The sequence below is a fragment of the Aquarana catesbeiana genome, linkage group LG01 (genome assembly GCF_042186555.1).
Source record: "Aquarana catesbeiana isolate 2022-GZ linkage group LG01, ASM4218655v1, whole genome shotgun sequence".
NCBI lineage: Eukaryota > Metazoa > Chordata > Amphibia > Anura > Ranidae > Aquarana > Aquarana catesbeiana.
The window spans coordinates 867,562,076-867,586,518 of NC_133324.1; the positions used below are offsets into that span (position 1 = coordinate 867,562,076).

Below are 24,443 nucleotides of genomic sequence, written 5' to 3' on the forward strand. Positions count from 1 at the left end.
AATCTTCATCAGCAGCCTCTGAGTTGAAAAATGTACATGCAAAGTGAAGGGTTCAGACACTTTTTGGGATTTTGTGCCACAGTGGACTGCATGGAACATGTGCTACCAAAGCGTATTAAGTACTGCAAGATATACCTCCAATTTAGCAGCAGTGCAGTACTATTGCTCCATTGCAGTGCTTGCACAACATTCCCCATTAAAGAAAACTGGTATGCACCTATTTAACCAACTGACCTCCAAAAGATTTACCCCCCTTCATGACCAGAGCATTTTTTGCAATACGGCACTGCTTTACTTTAAAGTGGTAGTAAAACACCCTGTGTTTTTTTTTTTTTTTTTTTTAACCTGCAAGGTAAAAGTATAATGTGCTAGTATACATTGCATCAATTACTAGCATGTTATGTGAAACTTACCTTTAAAATGAAGCCCTCCAGCAAAGCACTGTTGCCGCTGACAGGGCTTCCATCTTCACCTGGTCTTCTTTCAGGGTTTGCGTCCTCTGGCCATCTGATTGGCTGCGCCAAGATGATGTCACTCCCGCGCATTCTCGCGAAAGCCGCGATTCACAGCACAGGACTCTGAAGGAATGGCATAGGCATGCGGTTCCTGCAGGGTGCATGCACCGGTGACATCATTGGCCCATTCACAAGTAAATATCTCCAAAATGGTGCACATTTAGGAGATCTTTACTGTACCTATAGGTAAGCCTTAGTATAGGCTTACCTATAGGTAAATGTCAACCATGGGAGTTTACTCCCACTTTAACTGACAATTGCGCAGTCATGCAACGCTGTACCCAAATACAATGTATTTCTTTTTCATACATCATGGGACACAGAATTAGGCTAATATTCATTACTTACTGGGTTATACTCCATCTCCAAGTGAATGGACACCAAAGGTCTTTAGACAGGAAGTGATCCCCTATATAACCCCTCCCATACAGGAAGTACTTCAGTTTTTTACCAGTGTCTGCAAGGTGGATGGCACGGTTGTTTGAGTTCTCTGAGCTCCAGGTCTCTAGTTCCACAAATGGTTCTTAAATGAATCCAGGGATTGACTGATCAGATCCATTTGACACAGGCTCTATATGCTTAGATAAATGCTACCCGAGCCTCGCAAAAGAAGACTTAAGATCCTGCAAGGTTTTGCCTGTAATGCAGCCTCCGGGCGCTGGACCCTGCAAAGTGGAATCCTGGACACCACAGTGCTAAGGCATTCCTGCAGGGTGCTGTACAGGTCCAAGGGAGTGGACCATAAACATGAAAGGGCACCCAGTCCTTGAAGGTCCTCAAGTGACAGTAACCCACCGTGATGGGTGAAGATTGGGCTCTTAGTTTACTAAGTTGCCCTGCGCCTGGACGGGTAAGTGAAACACCTTTGTTACAATCACTGGGCCACCCCACAATAAGTAAATAGTCAAGCTAGCTAGAGGCTGGTACAGTGACCATACAGGGGAGTTTTGGGCTAGCTGTTGGTGTTTGCAAAGTGTACCTTTTTTGCTTGTGTCTGGCTGTTTTTTACCTGTATGATGGCGCATGATGGTGCCATTTCGCCTTGGTTCGCCATTACACACGTGCATTCGCAAGAGCACTGCTGTGCTCGGCAGTTTGTCGGCCATGGTACATGCGGCTTCGCGTGAAGCCGCACATGCGAATTAGTCCTTTTCTGGGCGCACAAAGATTTACGCCATATGCGAATATAGCCACGCCTGTTTGCTGGGTCTGCGCACGCGTGCACAGAACGTTTCGGCGCACAGCCAGCTTATTTAAGCTGTGTATTCCGTGCATGCGGTGCTTCCAGAAGGCAGCTGTGGGACACAGAGCAGGCTCTGAACCAGGCATTTGCAGCAGTTTATTTCTGCTTACCCAGGTCACGTGAGTCACAAGGTGTTGCTTGGCAGGCTAAAGGTGCTTAGCACGATTGTTGCATAGGGGCTTGGTGAGCCCTATTAAAGTGTCTCCCTTCTGAGGTGTGTTAATACTACACCCAGGTACTCTCTTTTTGTGGCTTGTATATGTCATCAAAAAATTCTGGTGGCCCAGAAGGCCCTGGTTCCCGGAGATTATGAACCGGAGTTATTCTTTATAAGATGGTTTTGTCATTTTTTTTGTGACAAGAGCCTTTCCTGTTAGAATCAGTTGCCTCGTACACATGATGTAGTTTAAGGGATGGAAAATATCCTCTATCGTCATTGAGTTATTGAATCAACCAGTCACTTTACGTGTTGTGAAAAAGCTTGCAATGAGATGGAAAAAAACTACTTGTTCAGATATAGTCCAGATTTTATACAGTTGCATATAGCAATATAAAGGAAGATAAAATACTGAAAACTATTGTTATGATGGCTGTTCTTTAACCAACATATAAAGACTTCAGTTTGTGAGCTCCTGAAGCACTGAACTCAGGTTCTCCCATACTACGTATGAAGATATAGAGGTGGAGGCCAGTAAGGTCCAATTACACTGTATGCATGTGAACATTAGCACAAACATTTACATACATACAACATAAATGCAGGTTTTAGCAGCTTCGGGCCCAAAGTTTACAATTCTGTTGCGGTCAGATCCCTATAAATTACAGATGTAATTGCAGAAAATTGTACACCCATGTGCATGAGCCAACTGTATACACAGCACAACCCTTAATAATCTGGGAAATGGAAAGACCACACTCACTTTGAAGAACCCGCCAATTTTATTTCAGATTGCTATTATGGAAGTGCTGCACAGGCCAGGTTGTAATTTAATTTTATTAACAATTACCTTCCCATTTGAGTCTGCAGCCACATTTGACTTTGTTAAACTGCCAAAAAATTCAGATTTCTTCTCCTTGCATCCATGGAAACAGTCTTCTGTGTGAGGAAAGGATTTCCCAGAGTCCTCATCACCAGAATAATATCATTGGCTCACAGCCACCCCTGGAAGTCTGCTCAGGCATAAAATTATGAGCATCCTGTTGCATGAAATGTGCCATGCTATCTGTAGGTTTAGGTTTACTGTACTGGGGGTTTTATTTTTGGTGATATAAGTGCACATAGAACTATACATCTAAAGCAGTGGTTCTTAACCTTTCTACTGCCGTGACCCCTTGATAAAATTTCCCAAGTTGTGGAGACCCCTAACAGTAAAATTATTTTCGTAACGTTGGTTGTCAGCACCCAAGGCAAGACAAGTAATTTGCGCCCCAAACCCACAGACATTTAGCTCTCCCTGAGTCCCTTCCACTCGTACAGTATTAAAACCCCTTTTGGTAAATTTTAGGATGTAGCACTCTCTTTGTTCTCCTTTCTTTCCCTTTTATCCCTCTCTGTCCTAATTTCTTGTTTTTTTTTTTCCCACATCCCTCTCTCTAGCCAACTTTCTTGTTCTTTCTCTTATTCTTTCTCTCCCTTTTTCTTTGTTCCTCCCCCTCTTTTCCTCTCCCTTCCATGTATTCTCTTTTATTCCTTCTCTTACTCCTCGGTGGGGGGGTGGGGGAAATGGGATGAGTGGTAATGCTAGGGGGGGGGGGGGTTCTGATCATCCAACTTAGGTGCTCTTGATCAAGGTCATCTGCTGATCTGAGAACTGTAGTGAGGACTTTTAATGACAACTATAATCACAGGCAGTGTTAATCACTGCGTCTCTGACTTTGTGGTGTCTCCTACTAGTGACACCTATGCCGAAATCAGGAGATAGGGTCTCCTTCAGCCCCTCCAACTTCACATTCCTCACCAGTCAGCTGACCTCTAGTCTCTGACCCCCAGCCATGTCGCTAACTGAATGGGCGACTGCGACGAGGCTGAGTGGGTTCCAGGAACAGCCCAGCTGGGCGGCCATGGGCTCCAGGTACAGCCCTGCTGAGCGGCCGCAAAAAGGCTGGGAGAGCGGCGCAGACTTCAGGAACAGCCCAGGATTCGGTGACCCCTGGCAAATCATCATTCGACCCCCAAGGGAGTTCCGACCCCCAGGTTGAGAACCACTGAGCTAAAGGGATGCCCAAGTACTGTGCTTTTCTGTCAAGTGCAACAGACTGGTCATAAATGATTTTGCTGAAGGCTTACTCTCCAAGTTAGCATACAATTTGTGAAATAATGTATCATGTACTAGAATGGCTTCAGTAACTGCAGTGGGAAAGTGTTGAAAGCGCTCCAATAAAGTTTCCTAAACTCTTCATTTTTTTTATAGGTCACCTATGGGTATTGCTTTTGTCTTGCCAAAAATCTCTTCCCTAAAAGGGTCCACTATATGAACGGCATCCCAGTCTTAGTCCGTAGAGTTCAATATTGAGTTCAATATTGAGTTGGCCCACCCTTTGTAGCTATAACAGCTTTAACTCTTCTGGGAAGGCTGTCCACAAGGTTTAGGAGTGTGTCTATGAGAATGTTTGACCATTCTTCCAGAAGCACATTTGTGAGGTCAGGCACTGATGTGGATGAGAAGGCCTGGCTCCCAGTCTCTGCTCTAATTCATCTCAAAGGTGTTTTATTGGGTTGAGGTCAGGACTCTGTGCAGGCAAGTCAAGTTCCTCCACCTCAAACTTGCTCATCCATGTCTTTATTGACCTTGCTTTTTTTTTTTTTATACCCCATACTCCTCTTTTAAGTGTTGGTGCAAAGCATGCTGTATCTTCACCCTCCAGTTACACCTGTGAAAAGAACGGGAGGTGGGGTGGCTGCTAATATTAAGGATTCTTATACATTTGACTGTTATAGCCTCCATACACAGTCATTTGTTTCACAGAAAAGGCACCAAACTACGGTGTTAGCTGGTCAGTTTAGCTGTGCTTAGTGGAGTGCTTCTTTAGACCCCTTTCACGCTGAGGAGTTTTTCAGGTGCTTTGGGCTAAAAATTAGCGCCTGAAAAACTCCTCGCGCTTTTACACTGGGATGCTGCGCTGGCAGGACGTTAAAGAAAAAAAAAAAAAAAGTCCTGCAAGCAGCATCTTTGAGGCGGTGGAGAGCGTTGTATTCATTGCTCCTGCCCATTGAAATTAGGCGCTTCAGCAGTGGCGCTACACGGGCACATTTAACCTTTTATTCGGTCACTAGCGGGGGTTAAGAGCACCCCGCTAGGAGCTGAATTGCGCCGCTAAAACATCGGTAAAGCAGCGCTAAAACTAGCGGTGTTTTACCGTCAATGCCCGCCCCAGTGTGAAAGCAACCTTAAGAACAGGGTAGAGGGTAGTGTAAAGCCACTGAAATGAGGATCTTATTGCTGCTTATGGGGAGGAGGGACGGGGTTAATGGCATCTGCTGTGTGCTTCTACAAAGAAAAATTATGAGTAAATGTCCAAAAGTAGTCAATAACCATATAGCAACAAATCTGATTCCTTATATCGCAATCTCATTGGCTGGAATATGAAGCCTGATTGGATGCTTTGATCTCTCACTAGCTGTTTTTCTTGGTGAAATGTACTGATCTGTACCCAGTTTCAAAATTAGAACTTATAGACTGATATATGTGTTTTTTTGTTTTTTTCAGATCACCTCTGGGTGTTGTTTCCTGATGTGTGTATGGTAATTGCATCAGAGATTGCCGTGGACGTCGTGAAACATGCCTTTATAACCAAGTTTAACGACATCACTGCAGATGTACGTATTCAACACATTCTCTTCCTTCACAAGTTCGTAAAAAAAAAAAAAAAAAAAGCGCTGCCAATGCCAACTTTTTTTTCTTTAAGGTGCGGTCTGTGGGGCTGTCCTCATGTTTGTTTTACTTTTTGATTAGTTCATTAAATAAACCAACACAAGTCTGTGCATGTCAGGCATCCCCACGCTTTACTGACTACATACTTATCTCAGGTTTTTGACTTGATTTGCCAAGTAATGAGAACAGAATGAGGAGGACTGTTTGGAATCATGCACTTTAGACAGAAAGGAAGCTTTTCCTAATTATAATCTGACTGATTCCCTTTAAATGCTGTTGCTTTTCCTAAAAATGCTAGTTGCCTGGCTCTGTAAATTATTGATTAATATATAAATAAGTTCTTCTGTGTTTTCCTTGTTCAGAAAAAGTGTCCTAACCTGCTCAATGCAACTCTGAATTTCCTTTGGAAAGAGCTCCCTGAAGATATGTTCCTAGGCTCTAGTTCCTAAGATCCCAGTTTTGATATCCATTTATGGCCCCCTGCCTGATTTTCTAAAGTCCCTGTCCTCCACTTGCCCTGACCTTTTGCTTGTTTGACCATCCGCTTTCTACCTGCTGTCAGTTGTTACCACTCCAAGTGTACCTGAGGGCCGCAACCTGGGAGCTCTACACAGCAAAGCCCAACATCCCTAGTAGGGTGCTCTGTTAAACACTGGGCAGTTTCTTAGACCCTGCTCCAGTGTCCTGTAGGGGCCTACGTTTGCATAATGACACAAGAGTCCACTAGCTCCTTGACACAGTGGTATTGGCTCTGCCAAATTCTCCCCTTCCAGACTACAGAACACCTCCCCCTTATGTTATGGGGAGGAGGAGATGGACTGGAATTCCATTTTTTTGTTACCCAAGGTCTTGAAATCAGTAATAAATATAGTATAATACATTTAATAAGGTCATAGGTGTTAAAATGTTGCACATTAGGGTTGATTAATAATTGTTTTCACAAAATAGTCACTTAACATTCACCCAGGAGTCACAAATTTCACAAGTAAGTCCTGGGTGAAAGCTGTGTGAATCTTGTATTAAAATCTTTTTTTTTTTTTTTTTTTTTTATATAAATAATGATTTTCAGACTTTCAGTCACCGAAAGACAAGCTGTATCAACTGCATCAAACAGTTATTTATTGTAGTTTCAGCTGATTCTAGCTTTACTCCCATCTCTTCCTGCACTTATTAGTGAAGGTCGGAAGGTTTCTTAGAATTGTTGGAAAGCGCAGAATGAATATGAACGTAGGCCTGTTAAAGAGTCCTCTCATCTTCACAGACGGATGCTGAGCAAGCCAGTTCCCTGGTGACTTGGTGTTCTGTGATGTCCTATTTTAGGGAAGGTCTGCCTCAGCACAGATGTTTTCTGCAGAAAATGATTAGTAAAGTGTCCATTATACACAACAAACATAACTGGAATAATACTTACATATAAAGCCCCACTGTAAATAATTCAGAAATCATAATCATTGTCTTTAATCAGCCCCCAAAACATTGATTGGCAATAAAAAAGCAGGAATTTTGGTGATTTTTTTTTCTATCAATTGCCACTGTTGTGCCTTTTTTGGATGGAGTGGGGAAGGGTTTGAATCTTTTATTGCTCCTTCTATTGGTTCTGGTGATCATTATCCCCGGTATGGAAAATGCTGGGACATGCAAAATGTTTGAAATTCAAAAATATGTGATTGCGCTGCCTAAAAAGATTGTGAAGCTTGAATAATATCACATATAAGCTGGCAGTTTAAAAAAAGAAAAAAAAAAAGGCTTAACGAACACTTTAAATTTACGTGGCAGAAGCATTGATGTGGTACATTTTATGCATGGTACTGTGGATTCTGGAGTGGTCTTGAAGCCGTCTAGATCAAATCTTCTGTTTGTGTAAGTTACAGGCCTGAAAACGGCCCTTTTTAATGACTTACCCATGCGTATATTTCCTGAAGGTGTACAGTGAATACAGAGCCAGCCTTGCCTTTGAACTTGTGAGCAGCCGCCAGAAAAACGTAAGTGAAATGTCTGTTAAAGCAAAATATATTAACCTGTTACTCTTTTAGTGGTAGTCATCCTCTTTTTATATATAGAACACGTAATCATTGTTCAAAACCGTTACATTCTTGTCCAAATCTATTCATATACGGAACGTCAGCCCTTTCGATAAGCCTTCTTTCATTTTAGTCCCTGTCAGATTAGTTGCCCACCTAATGCAGGGTGCTCCATGTTTTCTACATTCTTCTATCTCTTACCAACAGAGATGAATAGGGTGTGCAGAAAGAATACTCATGTGTGCTAACATGAGTGTCCATCATCAATTTACACAGATAATGCTCTGTAGGTATTTTAAAAGCCTTTGAATTGTTTGTTGATATTTGTACCTGTGTACTGTAGCTGGCTGAACTTGAATGCTGGGTAAAGGTAAATACATATTTAATGAATGTGACCGATGTCTAAGCATTATAATTTTAGTGTGTAGGCAACTCCGGGTTAAGAAAAATGGCCCCAAGCTGGACCTCCCTCAGAGCAATTAAGAGCACCAAGCTTCATGGGGTAAGAAAGGCACAATTGTCCTTCCCGGGGACGTGGCAGCTGGTTTTACAGGTAGCATTTAGGTGCAAATCTTGCTGCTAGCATTCAAGCACATAGCCAGTGCCCACAACAGAGCTAAGGCGAGATAAGTTAAATCTAAACCTTTGTGTCCTTTGAATCAGGTTTATAGTATAACAGCTGTGGGCTCAAGATTGCTTAGGTTATAGTGATAACTGAAATCTTGTTTTGACATATATATATATATATATATATATATATATATATATATGAGCTGTGGCTGACCTCCCATCTTATGGTACCTAAATATTTTTAGGACCAGTGCCCCTTTGCAGAGCCAACACCATGACACAAATTATCTTTTTAGCTGCAATCTTCCCACTGGCCACCAATGCAAAGGGTATTTTCCCCAATAGCCACCAATGCAAGGGGTATTTTTCCCATAGCCACCAATGCAAGGGGTATTTTTCCCATAGCCACCAATGCAAGGGTTATTTTTCCCAATGGCCACCAATTTACGGGGTATTTTTCCCAATGGCCACCAATTTACGGGGTATTTTTCCCAATGGTCACCAATTTACGAGGTATTTTTCCCAATGGCCACCAATTTAAGGGGTATTTTTCCCAATGGCCACAAATATAAGGGGCATTCTTTCCAATGACCACAAATGTAAGGGACATTTTTTCCAATGACCACCATTGTAAGGCGCATTTTCCCAGTGGCTATCAATGAATTGGTTTTAGCAGGGATTCCCACAAGACTTGATAATTATTTAAATGGTTCCTCTGAAGTAAAAAGGTTCAGAATGGCTGCTTAGACTATAAATTAGACGATTAGATTAATTTATAAATTAGATTTTACATATCGTATTTATCGGCGTATAACACGCACAGGCATATAGCACGCACCCCAATTTTAAGAGGGAAGTTAAAGGAAAAAATGTTCTCAGCCCCATCCCCCTGCACAGCCCCCCTTCCCCTGCACAGTACAAAGCCCCCCATCCATTATACAGCCCCATGCACAATACACAGCCCCCCTTCCCCTGCACTCCCAGGAGACCCCGAGTCTCCTGGGACAGCACTGCCAGCATACTCTATAGTTAAGAAAAAATAACTGCCAGCCCCTTCTACACTGCTCCTCCTGTGTCACTCATTGTAGAACGAAGCCTCCATATACCTCATTAGCTCCATTTTTTTTTCACTGACCTGTTCACATGACTGCTCTCCTCTGACGTTACATAGATGGTTATGTGACCGCTCTCCTCCTCCAATCTAAAGCTACACTTGAGCAGGAACGGGAGGAGGAGAGCAGCCAGAAAACCTGAGCTATTGAGATATTTAGAAGCTTTGTACAATGACACTGACACAGGAGGAGCGGTGTTGGAGAAGGGGCTGGCAAGTGATTTTTTTTCTCTACTTTAGACTATGCAGGCAGCGCTGTCCCCAGGCCAGGAGGGGCGGCCGGCCTGACACTCCCCCCAATGGGTGTCTCCCGGGGTGGACAGCCCAAGACCCGCCCCCTGTTGGTAAAACACATTATTGGCATATAACACGCAGGCACTGTTTACCCTGTTTTCAGGGGGAAAAGGTGCGTGTTATACACCGATAAATACGGTAATATCCACATATTTACTAAACAATGGAAGAAAAGGCTGTTGATCTTGAAAGGTAATGTCATTTATACATGTACAAGGTGCCAGATGTATTTTCCCATTATATACCCATTCTGCTGCTTGTTAAGTAGTATTGTACATAGAGTGCACTTTGCTGCTCCTTAAATCCCTATGAAACTCTTTTAATTGTAAGTTCAGACTGAAAACAACTCGCTCTTTATTGCTGCCTATGAAGCGAATCTCAGAAGCTGCTCACTAACATGCAGACTTCTTAGCTGCTATACAAATAGCCAATATGTGGAGAATCCACAAATCTGTTTCTAGTTAACCAGTGGCAGCATGTTGGTGGCTTTGCCAAAAAAACACCTCTCAATGACAGTGATCAGGTAACCCCCATGGTGCAGTTACAGTGGGAACCTTTAGCCACTGAGCCTGAAACGGGAGTTGGGTATTAGAAATGTTTAAATGACATTTTTTAAGTTAAAGTAAAACTAAAGGCAAAACTTTTTTTTTTTAGGTATGGACAGAATGGAGATGGATTAGAACACCTATTTTGTTTTGAAAGCTGTGTGCCCCCCCTTTAGGGAGATTCACCCTCTCTATTTGTCCTGTTTACCATTATCATTGAAAGTGAAGGTAAAAAAATCCCAGATTTTAGGTTGTCCCCAGAAAAATAATAGAGGGGGAATTTTCCAATGGGAACACTAGTTCAGGTGACCCAAGGGGTTCCCTGAATTTGCAGGGATTTCCTCTTACTGCCTCCCTTACTCTACCCAAAATGGAAAAAAAAAGTTTTGCCTATATTTCTACTTTACCACAACATGGGATTATTAAGAAAAATGTTTAAGGTTAAAATCTACCCCCTTTAAAATCTATATTACCTGTACATATTTCTCCTTCATAATTTTTATAGAAGGTACTTGAATTTTTATTGGCTAAAAGAAGTCGGAGTGAGTTTTATTTCAGCCTATTTTCTTGATGTAAACAAAAAATCAGGCAAAGTTTATACATTTTACGTATTTTAACATAAGTGAGAAATTCATCATCATTCACATGTATTTCCACTTTGTGTCACTTGAAATAATGAATATATAAACTTCACAAGGTTACACACGTTCAGACTTCCTCCTCTTTATTTTGTTCCAGGCTTACACTGACTATAGCGATTCTGTCTCAAGGCGTATGGGCTTTATTCCTCTCCCTCTTGCAGTGCTTGTAAGTATTAATGTGTTAGACTGGTGTGTTGTACAGAGACCAGACAGCAATCATTAGCATGCATATAAATTAAATTTAACATGCCACAAGCAAAAGAAAACATGAGATGTAACAGGTCTGAGACGAGAAAATGGGAGTACAATCACTCAGGCAGATTTGTGTAAAGTTTCATTGGTTAGAACTCTAGAGTTTTGTTACCGCCTGTGGCAAATCACACGCTAATAAGTAGATTGGGCATTAATTTGTGTCTAAATTGCCTGTACTTTTAATTATATTAGACACATAATTAGCTTCTGCTGCAATAATTAGAACCTAAACATATATAAATATTAAATCGGGCCTTGGACTACATTCATTAGGATGCAAGCACACTTTCTGTTTGAAGGGGGGCTCCTCAAGCTTATTCAAAAAGACACTGATAACATAGCCCTTAATCCCATTTTAGATTATCAAGGTCGGTAAAAGATGATTTCTAATGGTCTTCTCTGGATTACTGCACTCTGCTTATTGCTTTTTGCCTTCTTAAAGAAAACAAAGTATGATGTCTTCCTAAACATATAAAAAACAAATGGAACCCTGACATCTGGTCTTTTTTTAATAGTCATTCTGTACATACTTGTCTCTTAATTTCCTCTGACATGCAATTACTTATTGATTACTTTATATAAAGTCAAGATAGCAGCTGATTAGAGTGCACTGAACCATACGTATTCGTCCCTGCTTCAAAGAAGCTCACAGTCTAATATTACTACAATGGACATAAAGGTATGTAGACAAGGGTTGATAGGTCCAATGCTAGTATATCTTTCAGTACGTTCCTAAAACTGATAGTACCCAGAAACATCCACACAAACACAGGAAGAACATACAACCTAGATTTTGGGAACCCAGGTGCTATAAGGCAGAAGTGCTAATATGTAGCCACACTGTAGTTTTGATGATAACTAAACGTTTATTGCTGGTTGATTATTAGAATTTGTATGTGCACTAAAAAAAAATTTTTTTTTTTTTCCTCTTTCCAGTTAATCCGAGTGGTTACTAGCTCAGTGAAGGTACAAGGTGTCCTGGCATATGCTTGCGTGGTGCTCTTCTACTTTGGGTAAGCAATTCATCATACTCTGCTAGTAGACATATTTGTTTAACGGGTTTAATGCACTATCCCTAACTTCCTGAGCCTCATAATGGTTTTTTTTATGAGCTATGTTTACCTAAATTGTGGTCCCACTGGAATTTTTGCTGTTGACTACCAAATAGCAAAAGGTCCAGTAATATGTTAACAGGCTTGTGGGCAGGATCTGGAGGTTGCGTTCTGGGGGTTGCATTTTTTGGGTATACATTGCATGACTGGGAATCTTTTTGAAGTAAAGTTGTTGTGCCATGCATGTTTCTGGTAAGTATGACCTATTAAAAGCACTAGGAAGGGTGGGCAGCTAAAGATAGTAAAATTTAACTAGGAAAAAAGAGAACCGGTCAGTTGTCATTTCCCTTTAACATAGTGCCGAGGCCACAGAATTTCTATCAGTTCTTTAGTACTTCATGCAAAGTTTCTGAAAGTTTGCATTTTGTTCATGAATTTCCTAGTGCAATTACATCACAGAAACTGTGGGTTTTCATTAAACTTTAGATAAACATTGTTTGTTTTATAATGTGAATGCTTTGTACCTGACATTCTTATCCTTGATTCACTAATCATTGACTCAGTATAAGCATGAATACATATTTTATACCTGCTATTTGCATGCTTGTTCCAAGCCATTGACTCAATAAGTAGTGAAGTCAGTGCAGTAAAGCCTGATTGACTTAAAGAGCTTCTCCAATTCTGTATGCTACAGAATGTATACAGGGATGAAAGGAGATTAGTATGAAAAACAATTGTTCTACCCTATTTAAAATTACGCTCATCCAAGGGGCAGCTCCCCTGGATTTTAGTGGATGTTTTTTATTTCACATTGGACCACCCTACCATACCGTTAATGGTGCCACACCATAGAAGGCACAATCTTACACTGTTGACTATTGAAAATCTTTATCGGCTTGCTTTTTTGTCTTTTCATCATTTTAATTTCCATTACGGAATTATTCAAAATGTTGGTTCACATTGTGAATGTGGAAAAATGTCTACATAGTTTAACTTGCACATACAAACTGTTTTGCATTCACCCCCTTCTTATAAATAAAATGTGATGCAAATACTTGGCTTTAAAAGTTCCAAAATAATTTGAAGTTAACTTGTTAACTCGTTTTAAAGAATAGATCTAAACAAGCATCATAATGTGGACTAAGGAACTGTCAAAATAAAATCTTGGGTAGAGGTCTGGTTAAAGCTCCCATCAGCGTTGCGTAAAAAAATCAAAATTTTGATTATTTTCACCTGGGAAAACCCATGCGATAACCATGCCTACAGAAGGCTGTCAACCTAAACTTTGTGACCTTGTAAGATGGACATTAAACAGAGAAGTGACCAAATAGCCAGTGCTAACTTGAGCTAAAACTTCTGGTGGGGGGCATATGGCTAAAATGGGAAAACCATCCATGGGACCACTATTTCCTGGAATTTATGTAAGGATAACAAAAAGCCAAAGTTGTTGAGCTTGTTGGCGGGCAAGTTCAAACACAGGAAAATAATGGTGCTCTGACATTTCCATCTTGATACACAGCTGTTGCACCACCACCATTCTACTGTACCCTAATTTGGCTTATACTTTGCCTTTAGCTTTGTATGTGGTAGTTTCAGATGCAAGATGGGCTTCGCGATACAAGCATCTGCAAGTCCTAAATCCCTGTCTTAAATGAAAAAATAAAAAGATATTCGATTTGTATTTCTTTAATGCGATGAAGTAATGTGTCCATATGTGCGAGTGTGTCGCACAGGAGGAGGCAGACAAGTGGAGCTTCCCCTTTTAGGTGAATCTCCCCAATAAAGTTATAAACGGTTTTGCTATCTTCTATTAACTTTATCTTTCCTGAAGTGTTTCTGTTGCCTAATATACCTTTGCAAATGAAACGCATTAGGTGTGTAGTGTATGGTTTTATTCAAGTCATAAGAACTCCTTTGGCAATGTGCAGACAGATTTGCATAGTGAATTTATTGCAGTGTCTGGCACTTCCAGAGAAACTAGCAGAAGAGCCTTGAAACTGGAGGATGAATTACACATATTTGCAAATTTATGCTGCTTACTTTTTTAATGTATCCTCGTGTTCCAGATACGATTCTGATTAGACTTTGGTATGTGTGTAGGTGAACTCTGTTTATGGCACCGTAGATTGCCAGCCAAGCTGAATTTAACACCTTCATGACCAAAGTCTTCCTGTTTTGTTTCCACTCTTCTTTTGAAAAGGAAGTTATAAATGTTTTGTGTTTTTATCATCAGACTTTGACATTTGCATATTTTTTTTATATGTTCTCATTAAATTGGATTTCCAACTAAGCCTTTCTAGTTTTAGAAATGTTCCCTCCCCTCTCTTAAAGCGGAAGTAAACCCATCCATAAAACAGTTTCATTTCCGGCACGTGCCGTAAATGTAACACTCCCATTGATTGTGCTCTCAACCCAACTGTCAAACCAATGGCTGGTGTCATAACTGATCACATGTGCAGCATCACAGTTACTGGGACCAAATCCTGAAGCGCCGAACTGTATGCTGTCTACCAGGCGCTCGGGTTTGGCACATCACTGGTGGACCGATTACTGGGAGGGCTGGGGAAGACCCGTTTGTCATGGCGCACGTTGCCACCACTGACAAAGTCAGAGGCCGATGGAGTGTCCTAAAGAACGATTTTAGGGACTTAGGAGCTAAATTGAGGAATAGTACCTCCAAGGTAGTATTCTCAGGAACACTACCGGTACCTTGAGCCACTCCAGAAAGGCAGAGTGAGATTGGGTAAGTAAACAAGTGGCTGAGGAGCTGGTGTAGTAAGGAGGGGTTTGGGTTCCTGGAGAACTGAGCCGACTTCTCAGTCAGTCACCAGTTCTATAGAAGGGACAGACTACACCTAAATGAGGAAGGTGCAGATCTGCTGGGAGTGAAGATGGCCAAAAAGTTACTGATGGATGGGCACTGATAGGTGGCACTGACGGAGGCACGCACTGATAGGTGGCACTGACGGAGGCACGCACTGATAGGTGGCACTGACGGAGGCACGCACTGATAGGTGGCACTGACGGAGGCACGCACTGATAGGTGGCACTGACGGAGACACGCACTGATAGTTGGCGCACACTGATAGGGGGCACTGATAGGGGGCGCACACTGATAGGGGGCACTGATAGGTGGCAGGCACTGATAGGTGGCATGCACTGATGGGCACTGTTTATGAAGCACTGATGAGCACTGATAGGTGGCACGCACTGATGGCTGGCACTGATGGCTGGCACTGATGGATGGTCACTGACGGCTGGGTACAGCTGGTCACTGACGGGTGGCTGGCACTTTAGGGCATGGCTGGTCACTGATGGGTGGCTGGCACTTTTGGGCATGGCTGGTCATTGACGGATGGCTGGTCACTGATGGGTGGCTGACACTTTTGGGCATGGCTGGTCACTGACGGGTGGCTGGCACTTTTGGGCCTGGATGGGCACTGACGGGTGGCTGGAACTTTTGGGCACTGTTGGGCAGGCACTGAAATAAATGACATGAGAGCAAAAGAAAGGAAACTAAACTATTTTTCTATGCTGCCTGCGACGCCCATCTTGGTACACCCTGCACTCGGCCGCATAAAAGCAGCAGCGGACATCTTGTTACACACAGCCCGAACTATATGGGCTGGGTGTAACAAGATGTCCGCTGCTAGCTTGATGTGGCCGAGTGCAGGGTGTACCAAGATGGGCGTCAGGATGTTCAAGCACTGACGGCAACATGGAGCATCACTTCAGTTACCGAATGTGACTGCTCTGGTCACCGATCCCGATGGATGATGCGGCTGATCCCTGCACCCCTGCCAGCTTACCTGTTTGAGGACTCGCTCTCCGCTCCATCCGCTGACTTCCTGTTGCACGCCTCCTCTCTCTCCCATCCCAGGTATCGGATTAGGCATCAGGAGCATTTGTGCCAGTACAAGTACTGACGCAAATGCTCAGTATCGGGACAACCCTAGTAGACACACCAACTAGAAACAAAGCGTTCCTAGATCTGATTACCAACAACACAGACCTGATCACAAATGTGGAAATACGGGGAAATTTAGGAAACAGCGATCACGGGTCAGTTGGCTTCAGTATAAATCACACAAATAGAAAACACAAGGGGAACAGAAAGAAACTGAATTTCAAAAGCACCAACTTGCCTAAACTACGAACCTTGCTAGAAGATATAAATTGGGATAAAATCTTAGAAACAAAGAACGCGGAGGAGAGGTGGGGTTTTCTTTAAGAGCATTATAAATAAGGGCATTAGCCAGTGCATCCCATTGGGAAATAAATTTAAGAGCGAACGAAAGTCATGGATGGCTTAACTCCAATGTAAAAATGCATTGAAAAAAAAAGAAGGCCTTCAAAAGGCTGAGGGATCTTTATCCGCATTTAGACTTTACAAATAATGCAACAAGATATGTAAGGGTGCAATTAGGACAGCTAAGATAGAACACGTAGAGCAAAAAAAATCCCAAGAAATTCTTTAAGTATATAAACAGTAAAAAAGGGAGGCCAGACCATATTGACCCCATAAAGAACAAGGAAGGACATTGGTTACAAAGGATGGGGAGATGGCGACGGTATTGAATTTTTTCTTCTCCTCCGTCTTCACAAGGGAATCAGGGGGCTTCAGTAGCCAAAACTGCAGTGTTTGTCCTCATGACAAATCACAGGAAGCACCCTCATGGCTAACAGAGGACAGAATTAGAAATAGACTTGGGAAACTTTAACATACATTAATCACCGGGACCAGATGGCTTGCACCCGAGGGTACTTGGGGAACTTAGTCAAGAAATTGCCAGACCATTGTTCCTAATTTTTACTGACAGTTTACTGACTGGAATGGTACTAGCTGATTGGAGAAAAGCCAATGTAGCATTAATATTTAAAAAAGGGCCAAAATACATTCCTGGGAATTACAGACCAGTTAGCCTAACATCAATAGTATGCAAGTTCTTGGCGGGGATGATAAGGGACTATATACAAGATTTTACTAAGGAAAACTGTATCATTAGCAGTAATCAGCATGAATTCATGAAGACCGTTCTTGCCAAACCAATCTATTAACCTTCTATGAGGAGGTGAGCTGCCATCTAGATAAAGGAAAGCCCGTAGCTGTGGTGTATCTGGATTTTGCAAAAGAATTTGACACAGTTCCCCATAAACGTTTACTGTACAAAATAAGGTCCGTTGGCATGGACCATAGGGTGGTACATGGATTGAAAACTGGCTACAAGGGTGAGTTCAGAGGGTGGTGATAAATGGGGAGTACTCGGAATGGTCAGGGGTGGGACGTGGGGTCCCCCAGGGTTCTTTGCTGGGACCAATCCTATTTATTTTGTTCATAGACGACCTGGAGGATGGGGTAAACAGTTCAATCTCTGTATTTGCGGACGACACTAAGCTAAGCAGGGCAATAACTTCTCCGCAGGATGTGGAAACCTTGCAAGAAGATCTGAACAAATTAATGGGCAAATGAGGTTTATTGTAGAAAAATGTCAAATAATGCATGTGGGTGGCAAAAATATGAATGAAATCTAGTCACTAAGGGGTGAACCTCTGGGGGAATCTAGGATGGAAAAGGACCTGGGGGTCCTAGTAGATGACAGGCTTAGCAATGGTATGCAATGCCAAGCTGCTGCTAACAAAGCAAACAGAATATTGGCATGCATTAAAAAGGGAATTAACTCCAGGGATAAAGCGATAATTCTCCCACTAGACTTTGGTCTGACCTCACCTGGAGTATGCTGTCCAGTTCTGGGCACCAGTCCTCAGGAAGGATGTACTGGAATTGGAGTGAGTACAAAGAAGGGCAACAGAGCTAATAAAGGGTCTGGAGGATCTTAGTTATGAGGAAAGGTTGCGAGCACTGAACTTATTCTCTCTGGAGAAGAGACTCTTGAGAAGGGATATGATTTCCATTTACAAATACCGTACTGGTGACCCCACAATACTGATGAAACTATTTTGCGGAAGGGAGTTTAATAAGACCAATCCTTGTTCATAAACGACCTGGAGGATGGGGTAAACAGTTCAATCTCTGTATTTGCGGATGACACCCAAATCTATCTGTCTACTCCTCACTTCACTCCTTCAGTCTCCTCTTGCATTACTAACTTTCATATCAGCATGGATGTCACACCACTTCCTTAAACTAAATCTCTCTAAAACTGAGCTATTAATATTCCCCCCCGCCCGTGTCCCCCTCCATGATTTTTCATCAAAATCAACAATGCAACTATCAGTCCCTCCCCTCACGCCAGGGTAATAGGTGTAATCCTAGACTTTCAGCCTCAAGTCCAATCGTCAAAAGTTTGTAGAATTCACCTCTATAACATCTCTAAAAGTAGTTTCTTTTTAACAAATGAAACCACCAAGCTCCTTATTCACTCCCTTGTTATCTCTCTCCTTGACTATTGCAACTCCCTTCTCATTGGCCTGCCTCTCCATAGGCTATCCCCTCTTCAGTCTATCATGAATGCTGCTGCCAGACTTTACCAACTGCTCAGTGTCTGCCAACCCTCTCCTCCAATCCCTACACCGGCTCCCAATCACCCAGAGACTGCAGTGAGACCGAGGGAAATCCATGCCTCGATCTCACATGCAAACAATGAACCCAGAAGTGATGTCACTTCCGGGGTTTCCTATGCACAATTTCCTGGCCAGTACAGCCAGGAGACACATCTACACATCTGGGCTTGGTTAGATGGTGTGAAGGGCAGGGGAGACATTGGGGTCTATTAGACCACTAATGTCTCCAAAAAGAGTACCTGCCTAATGCTATTGCATAGGGGTTTATTAACCCCTTGTGATAGCAATCACGTAGAAATACAAAAATAAAAGTATAAAAATAAAATGACAATAAAATATATTAACATAAAAAAATTGCCAAAACCCCCGTTGCCCCACACACCTGTGCAAACGCAAGCCCAGGGTGCATACGTGTAAGTAAACTGCGGTTGCACCACCCATGTGACATATCGCCACGAATGTCAGAGTGAGAACAATAATTCTTAGCTCCCAGTTATTTCTAAATTGATGAGCTGTAAAGGCTTTTCAAGCATGACCAGTGGTGGTGAGCGCACACAATTTTAAAACATGGAGTGTTGGGTATCTCTTTACTCGATGCAACCTGCTTTTTTTTTTTTTTAACCAAAAATGGGTATTCTATGGTAAGGTTTTGCACTAAAATTCATTTTATTATATTTTTTTCCGGAAAATTTGTATTTAATAAAAAATGTTGTGCAAATATCACGTGAAACAAAAATTTGCAGCTATCACCTTTTTATTCTACAGGGTCTCTGCTTTCAGAAAATATATAATGTTCTAGGGGTTTATGTAATTTTATTGCCAAAAATTCAGATTTTTACATTTATGCGACCAAGAAAAAAAAATTGCTCTGGAGCCGAACTGGTTAAGAGTTACTCGCCACCAGTTGCCCTGCCCCTAAACACACCCTCATAAATTATCTCATGAAATGACACTGTTAAATGTTTTATGCAGAAGTTACAAAAATAAATATAACTTTAACATTGTTAACATAAAGCATATTTCATTGATCTAACTGTGATAAATAAAAGGATAAAATATGTTAGGCACTGCACACATCATTACTGCCTTGTAAAGTAAATATTTGAATGCTATATTAAATATAGCATTAAAAATCTAAAACCAATGAATGACACTTTCACTGATTTAGGATGCAGAGAGACTTAGTGGAGCACAGCACCGGACAGGGGAGCGGAAGCTGCCAAAGTTAACTTCTCCTAGTAACAAGCTGGTGATTGGTTGCTAGGCGGTCCAAGCAACCAATCACTAGTTAGTTATTAGGAAAAGTTAACTTTGGCAGCTCCCTCCCCATCTCATCTAGTTCATTTCTGACTCCTGCTGTATGCCAGGCCTGCTAAGAGAATGACAGGGGGCAGAGGTTGGGAGGAGAATCTGCTCCTGTTCAACTCCGCCTCCCCCCTCTGGTGCGGTCCACACTCGCCCTCAGCTTATTTGCACTTGCAAATTTTGAGGGCTGATCACTGTCTTCTGGCAAGTGTGGCTTCCCCTGCCCCACGGCCGGGAGATTACAATGTCAGCACTGTCTGTATTGATGGGAGGAATCATACAAATGTCTTGCATTTCCTTTGTGGTAGCAGGAAAGAAATTTGCACCATGTCCTGCCTTACAAGAGAGTCATTGTATAGACTTAGGGTTGAGAAAAGCCTTAACACCCTCACAGTAAGGTACTTCTGTAACACTGTACTTACTTTTATCTTTGACTAGGCTGATAACGTTGAAAGTCTTGAACAGTATTGTATTGCTTGGGAAGTCCTGCCAGTATGTAAAGGAGGCCAAAATGGAAGACAAGCTGTTCCAGTCACCTCCCATGGCTACACCGGGGAAACCACCAAGAAAGGCTCCAAACAAATCCAAAACAAACCAAGGTAAGGCGTTCTTTTATGCCATCTCACAAGTTGCAGCATTTTTCATATATGCTAGGCCTTGATAGCCTTGCTCTTAAGACCCGTACACAAGATCAGAAAATTGTACGAAAAATACCGCTTTCGAAACTATCGTACCATAATTGGATCATTAGTACAGAGCTTTCGAGAGCCGGTCATGACGGTTCATCCGATATTATCCGATCGGACATGCACGGAAAAACATTTTGTGACTTTAGTAAACTGACTTTAGTAAACTGACTTTAGTAAACTGACTTTAGTAAACTCTTCAGGTTCGATCTGAGATTAACATGCAAAAAAAAAAAATAGACAATCATTTGTCTGATAATCTCATTGTGTGTACTGGGCATTAGTCTCCTGAGCTCCAGGCAGATGTAAAAGATACAAATAACGAAACGATGTTAAAACGGAGTTCCACCCAAAAGTGGAACTTCCGCTCATCGGATTCCTCCCCCCCTCCGGTGTCACAGTTGTCACCTTTCAGGGGGGAGGGGGGTGCAGATACCTGTCTAAGACAGGTATCTGCACACACTTCCGGGAATAGACTCCCATGGGAGTCACGCCCCCTCCCGCACTCCCCCGCTGTCTCCTGGGAAAGACACAGGTCCCAGGAGATAGCGGGGACCATTGAGAAAGCGCGACTGGTGCATGCGCAGTAGGGAATCGGGAAGTGAAGCCGAAACGCTTCACTTCCTGATTCCCTCACTGAGAATGGCCGCGGCAGCACCCGAGTATCGAGGGACGGTTCGGTCTCAGGTGCCGACATCGCTGGACCCTGGGACAGGTGAGTGACCTTATTTTAAAAGTCAGCAGCTGCAGTATTTGCAGCTGCTGACATCTAAAAAAAATTTTTTCGCGGGACTTCCGCTTTAACAAAACATTAGATTTTTAATTTTTATTTCAAATTGACCTAATACCAGTCTCTGTAAAGCAGATCTCCTACTGGGGGAGGAAGCAGCAGCACATATTGCCAATCCGTTATGCTGCAGTCCCCAAAAGTAATGTGCTGAAAGGGGAGAGCAGAGAGACAGGAGGTTAAACTTATTAGTTTGCTGCTTCTCCTTTGCTGTTCAGTCTCAGGCTATGGGAGGTGCAAGGCTCTTCTGCCTTGCCAGACAGAGCTGTGCTTGGACTGAATGAACAGAAATACAAAAATCTTTTGGCACATGTAAAAGGCAAGTATAAAGCCTCTTATATAGGTGACTCTTTCAGTTTTTATCCTGTAGTGACTAGATCAGGCGTGACATCCCTGTCTTGAGTAACATAAAGGCTGAGTCAGGAACCTGGAACAAATGTGTAGTTATACACCAATATTTAACGGCAGAGAATAGGGATATCAGTGTGGTGCCAATAATGGCATGCTGCGTCCTATTGACTTCAATGCAAAATAGCTGCAATGCAAAAACGCCCCCTAGTGAGCTCAATGCTAAAACGCCCCCCTAGTGAGCTCAATGCTAAAACGCCCCCCTAGTGAGCTCAATGCTAAAACGCCCCCCTAGTGAGCTCAATGCTAAAACGCCCCCCTAGTGAGCTCAATGCTAAAACGCCCCCCTAGTGAGCTCAATGCTAAAACGCCCCCCTAGTGAGCTCAATGCTAAAACGCCCCCCTAGTGAGCTCAATGCTAAAACGCCCCCCTAGTGAGCTCAATGCTAAAACGCCCCCCTAGTGAGCTCAATGCTAAAACGCCCCCCTAGTGAGCTCAATGCTAAAACGCCCCCCTAGTGAGCTCAATGCTAAAACGCCCCCCTAGTGAGCTCAATGCTAAAACGCCCCCCTAGTGAGCTCAATGCTAAAACGCCCCCCTAGTGAGCTCAATGCTAAAACGCCCCCCTAGTGAGCTCAATGCTAAAACGCCCCCCTAGTGAGCTCAATGCTAAAACGCCCCCCTAGTGAGCTCAATGCTAAAACGCCCCCCTAGTGAGCTCAATGCTAAAACGCCCCCCTAGTGAGCTCAATGCTAAAACGCCCCCCTAGTGAGCTCAATGCTAAAACGCCCCCCTAGTGAGCTCAATGCTAAAACGCCCCCCTAGTGAGCTCAATGCTAAAACGCCCCCCTAGTGAGCTCAATGCTCAAACGCCCCCCTAGTGAGCTCAATGCTCAAACGCCCCCCTAGTGAGCTCAATGCTCAAACGCCCCCCTAGTGAGCTCAATGCTAAAACGCCCCCCTAGTGAGCTCAATGCTAAAACGCCCCCCTAGTGAGCTCAATGCTAAAACGCCCCCCTAGTGAGCTCAATGCTAAAACGCCCCCCTAGTGAGCTCAATGCTAAAACGCCCCCCTAGTGAGCTCAATGCTAAAACGCCCCCCTAGTGAGCTCAATGCTAAAACGCCCCCCTAGTGAGCTCAATGCTAAAACGCCCCCCTAGTGAGCTCAATGCTAAAACGCCCCCCTAGTGAGCTCAATGCTAAAACGCCCCCCTAGTGAGCTCAATGCTAAAACGCCCCCCTAGTGAGCTCAATGCTAAAACGCCCCCCTAGTGAGCTCAATGCTAAAACGCCCCCCTAGTGAGCTCAATGCTAAAACGCCCCCCTAGTGAGCTCAATGCTAAAACGCCCCCCTAGTGAGCTCAATGCTAAAACGCCCCCCTAGTGAGCTCAATGCTCAAACGCCCCCCTAGTGAGCTCAATGCTCAAACGCCCCCCTAGTGAGCTCAATGCTCAAACGCCCCCCTAGTGAGCTCAATGCTCAAACGCCCCCCTAGTGAGCTCAATGCTCAAACGCCCCCCTAGTGAGCTCAATGCTCAAACGCCCCCCTAGTGAGCTCAATGCTCAAACGCCCCCCTAGTGAGCTCAATGCTCAAACGCCCCCCTAGTGAGCTCAATGCTAAAACGCCCCCCTAGTGAGCTCAATGCTAAAACGCCCCCCTAGTGAGCTCAATGCTAAAACGCCCCCCTAGTGAGCTCAATGCTAAAACGCCCCCCTAGTGAGCTCAATGCTAAAACGCCCCCCTAGTGAGCTCAATGCTAAAACGCCCCCCTAGTGAGCTCAATGCTAAAACGCCCCCCTAGTGAGCTCAATGCTAAAACGCCCCCCTAGTGAGCTCAATGCTAAAACGCCCCCCTAGTGAGCTCAATGCTAAAACGCCCCCCTAGTGAGCTCAATGCTAAAACGCCCCCCTAGTGAGCTCAATGCTAAAACGCCCCCCTAGTGAGCTCAATGCTAAAACGCCCCCCTAGTGAGCTCAATGCTAAAACGCCCCCCTAGTGAGCTCAATGCTAAAACGCCCCCCTAGTGCGCTCAATGCTAAAACGCCCCCCTAGTGCGCTCAATGCTAAAACGCCCCCCTAGTGCGCTCAATGCTAAAACGCCCCCCTAGTGAGCTCAATGCTAAAACGCCCCCCCCTACTGAGCTCAATGCTAAAACGCCCCCCCCCTACTGAGCTCAATGCTAAAACGCCCCCCCCCTACTGAGCTCAATGCTAAAACGCCCCCCCCCTACTGAGCTCAATGCTAAAACGCCCCCCCTACTGAGCTCAATGCTAAAACGCCCCCCCTACTGAGCTCAATGCTAAAACGCCCCCCCTACTGAGCTCAATGCTAAAAATGTAAAACTGTCCATAACGGTTTTCGCCCAATTGCATACTGAAATATGTGTTCTGGGTCAGTGAAGAAAATCTACACTAGGTTGGCTGGATGAGAGTGCTGTGCTTCTTTGATTGCATACATGCATCACTCCGGATTTTTTGGCAGCCTGCACCTTTCTCCCTGGTGACTGGGAGTTTGGTTTCCCCAGTTTGAGTGGCGTTCACCGAGACCTTGGTGCTAGATTATGAAGAAAATGTTAAAACGAGTGTGTCATCCAAACAGCCTGACCATTAACATCAGAAAGGGATTTCCTGACAGGTTTATTTAAGCTGCCTACAGACATTACACAGCAGCT

The 24,443-nt window shown here is 43.4% G+C and overlaps 1 protein-coding gene across 1 annotated transcript in view; it reads left to right on the plus strand.

Moving 5' to 3' along the window:
- Positions 1–24,443, plus strand: part of TAPT1 (transmembrane anterior posterior transformation 1) — a 121,887-nt gene that overhangs the window by 92,208 nt on the left and 5,236 nt on the right. The window contains exons 9-13 of the mRNA XM_073609673.1: positions 5,466–5,575; positions 7,553–7,612; positions 10,910–10,978; positions 12,001–12,077; positions 20,382–20,542. Of these exons, the coding sequence (XP_073465774.1) occupies positions 5,466–5,575; positions 7,553–7,612; positions 10,910–10,978; positions 12,001–12,077; positions 20,382–20,542 (477 nt within the window). The remainder of the gene's footprint in view (positions 1–5,465; positions 5,576–7,552; positions 7,613–10,909; positions 10,979–12,000; positions 12,078–20,381; positions 20,543–24,443) is intronic.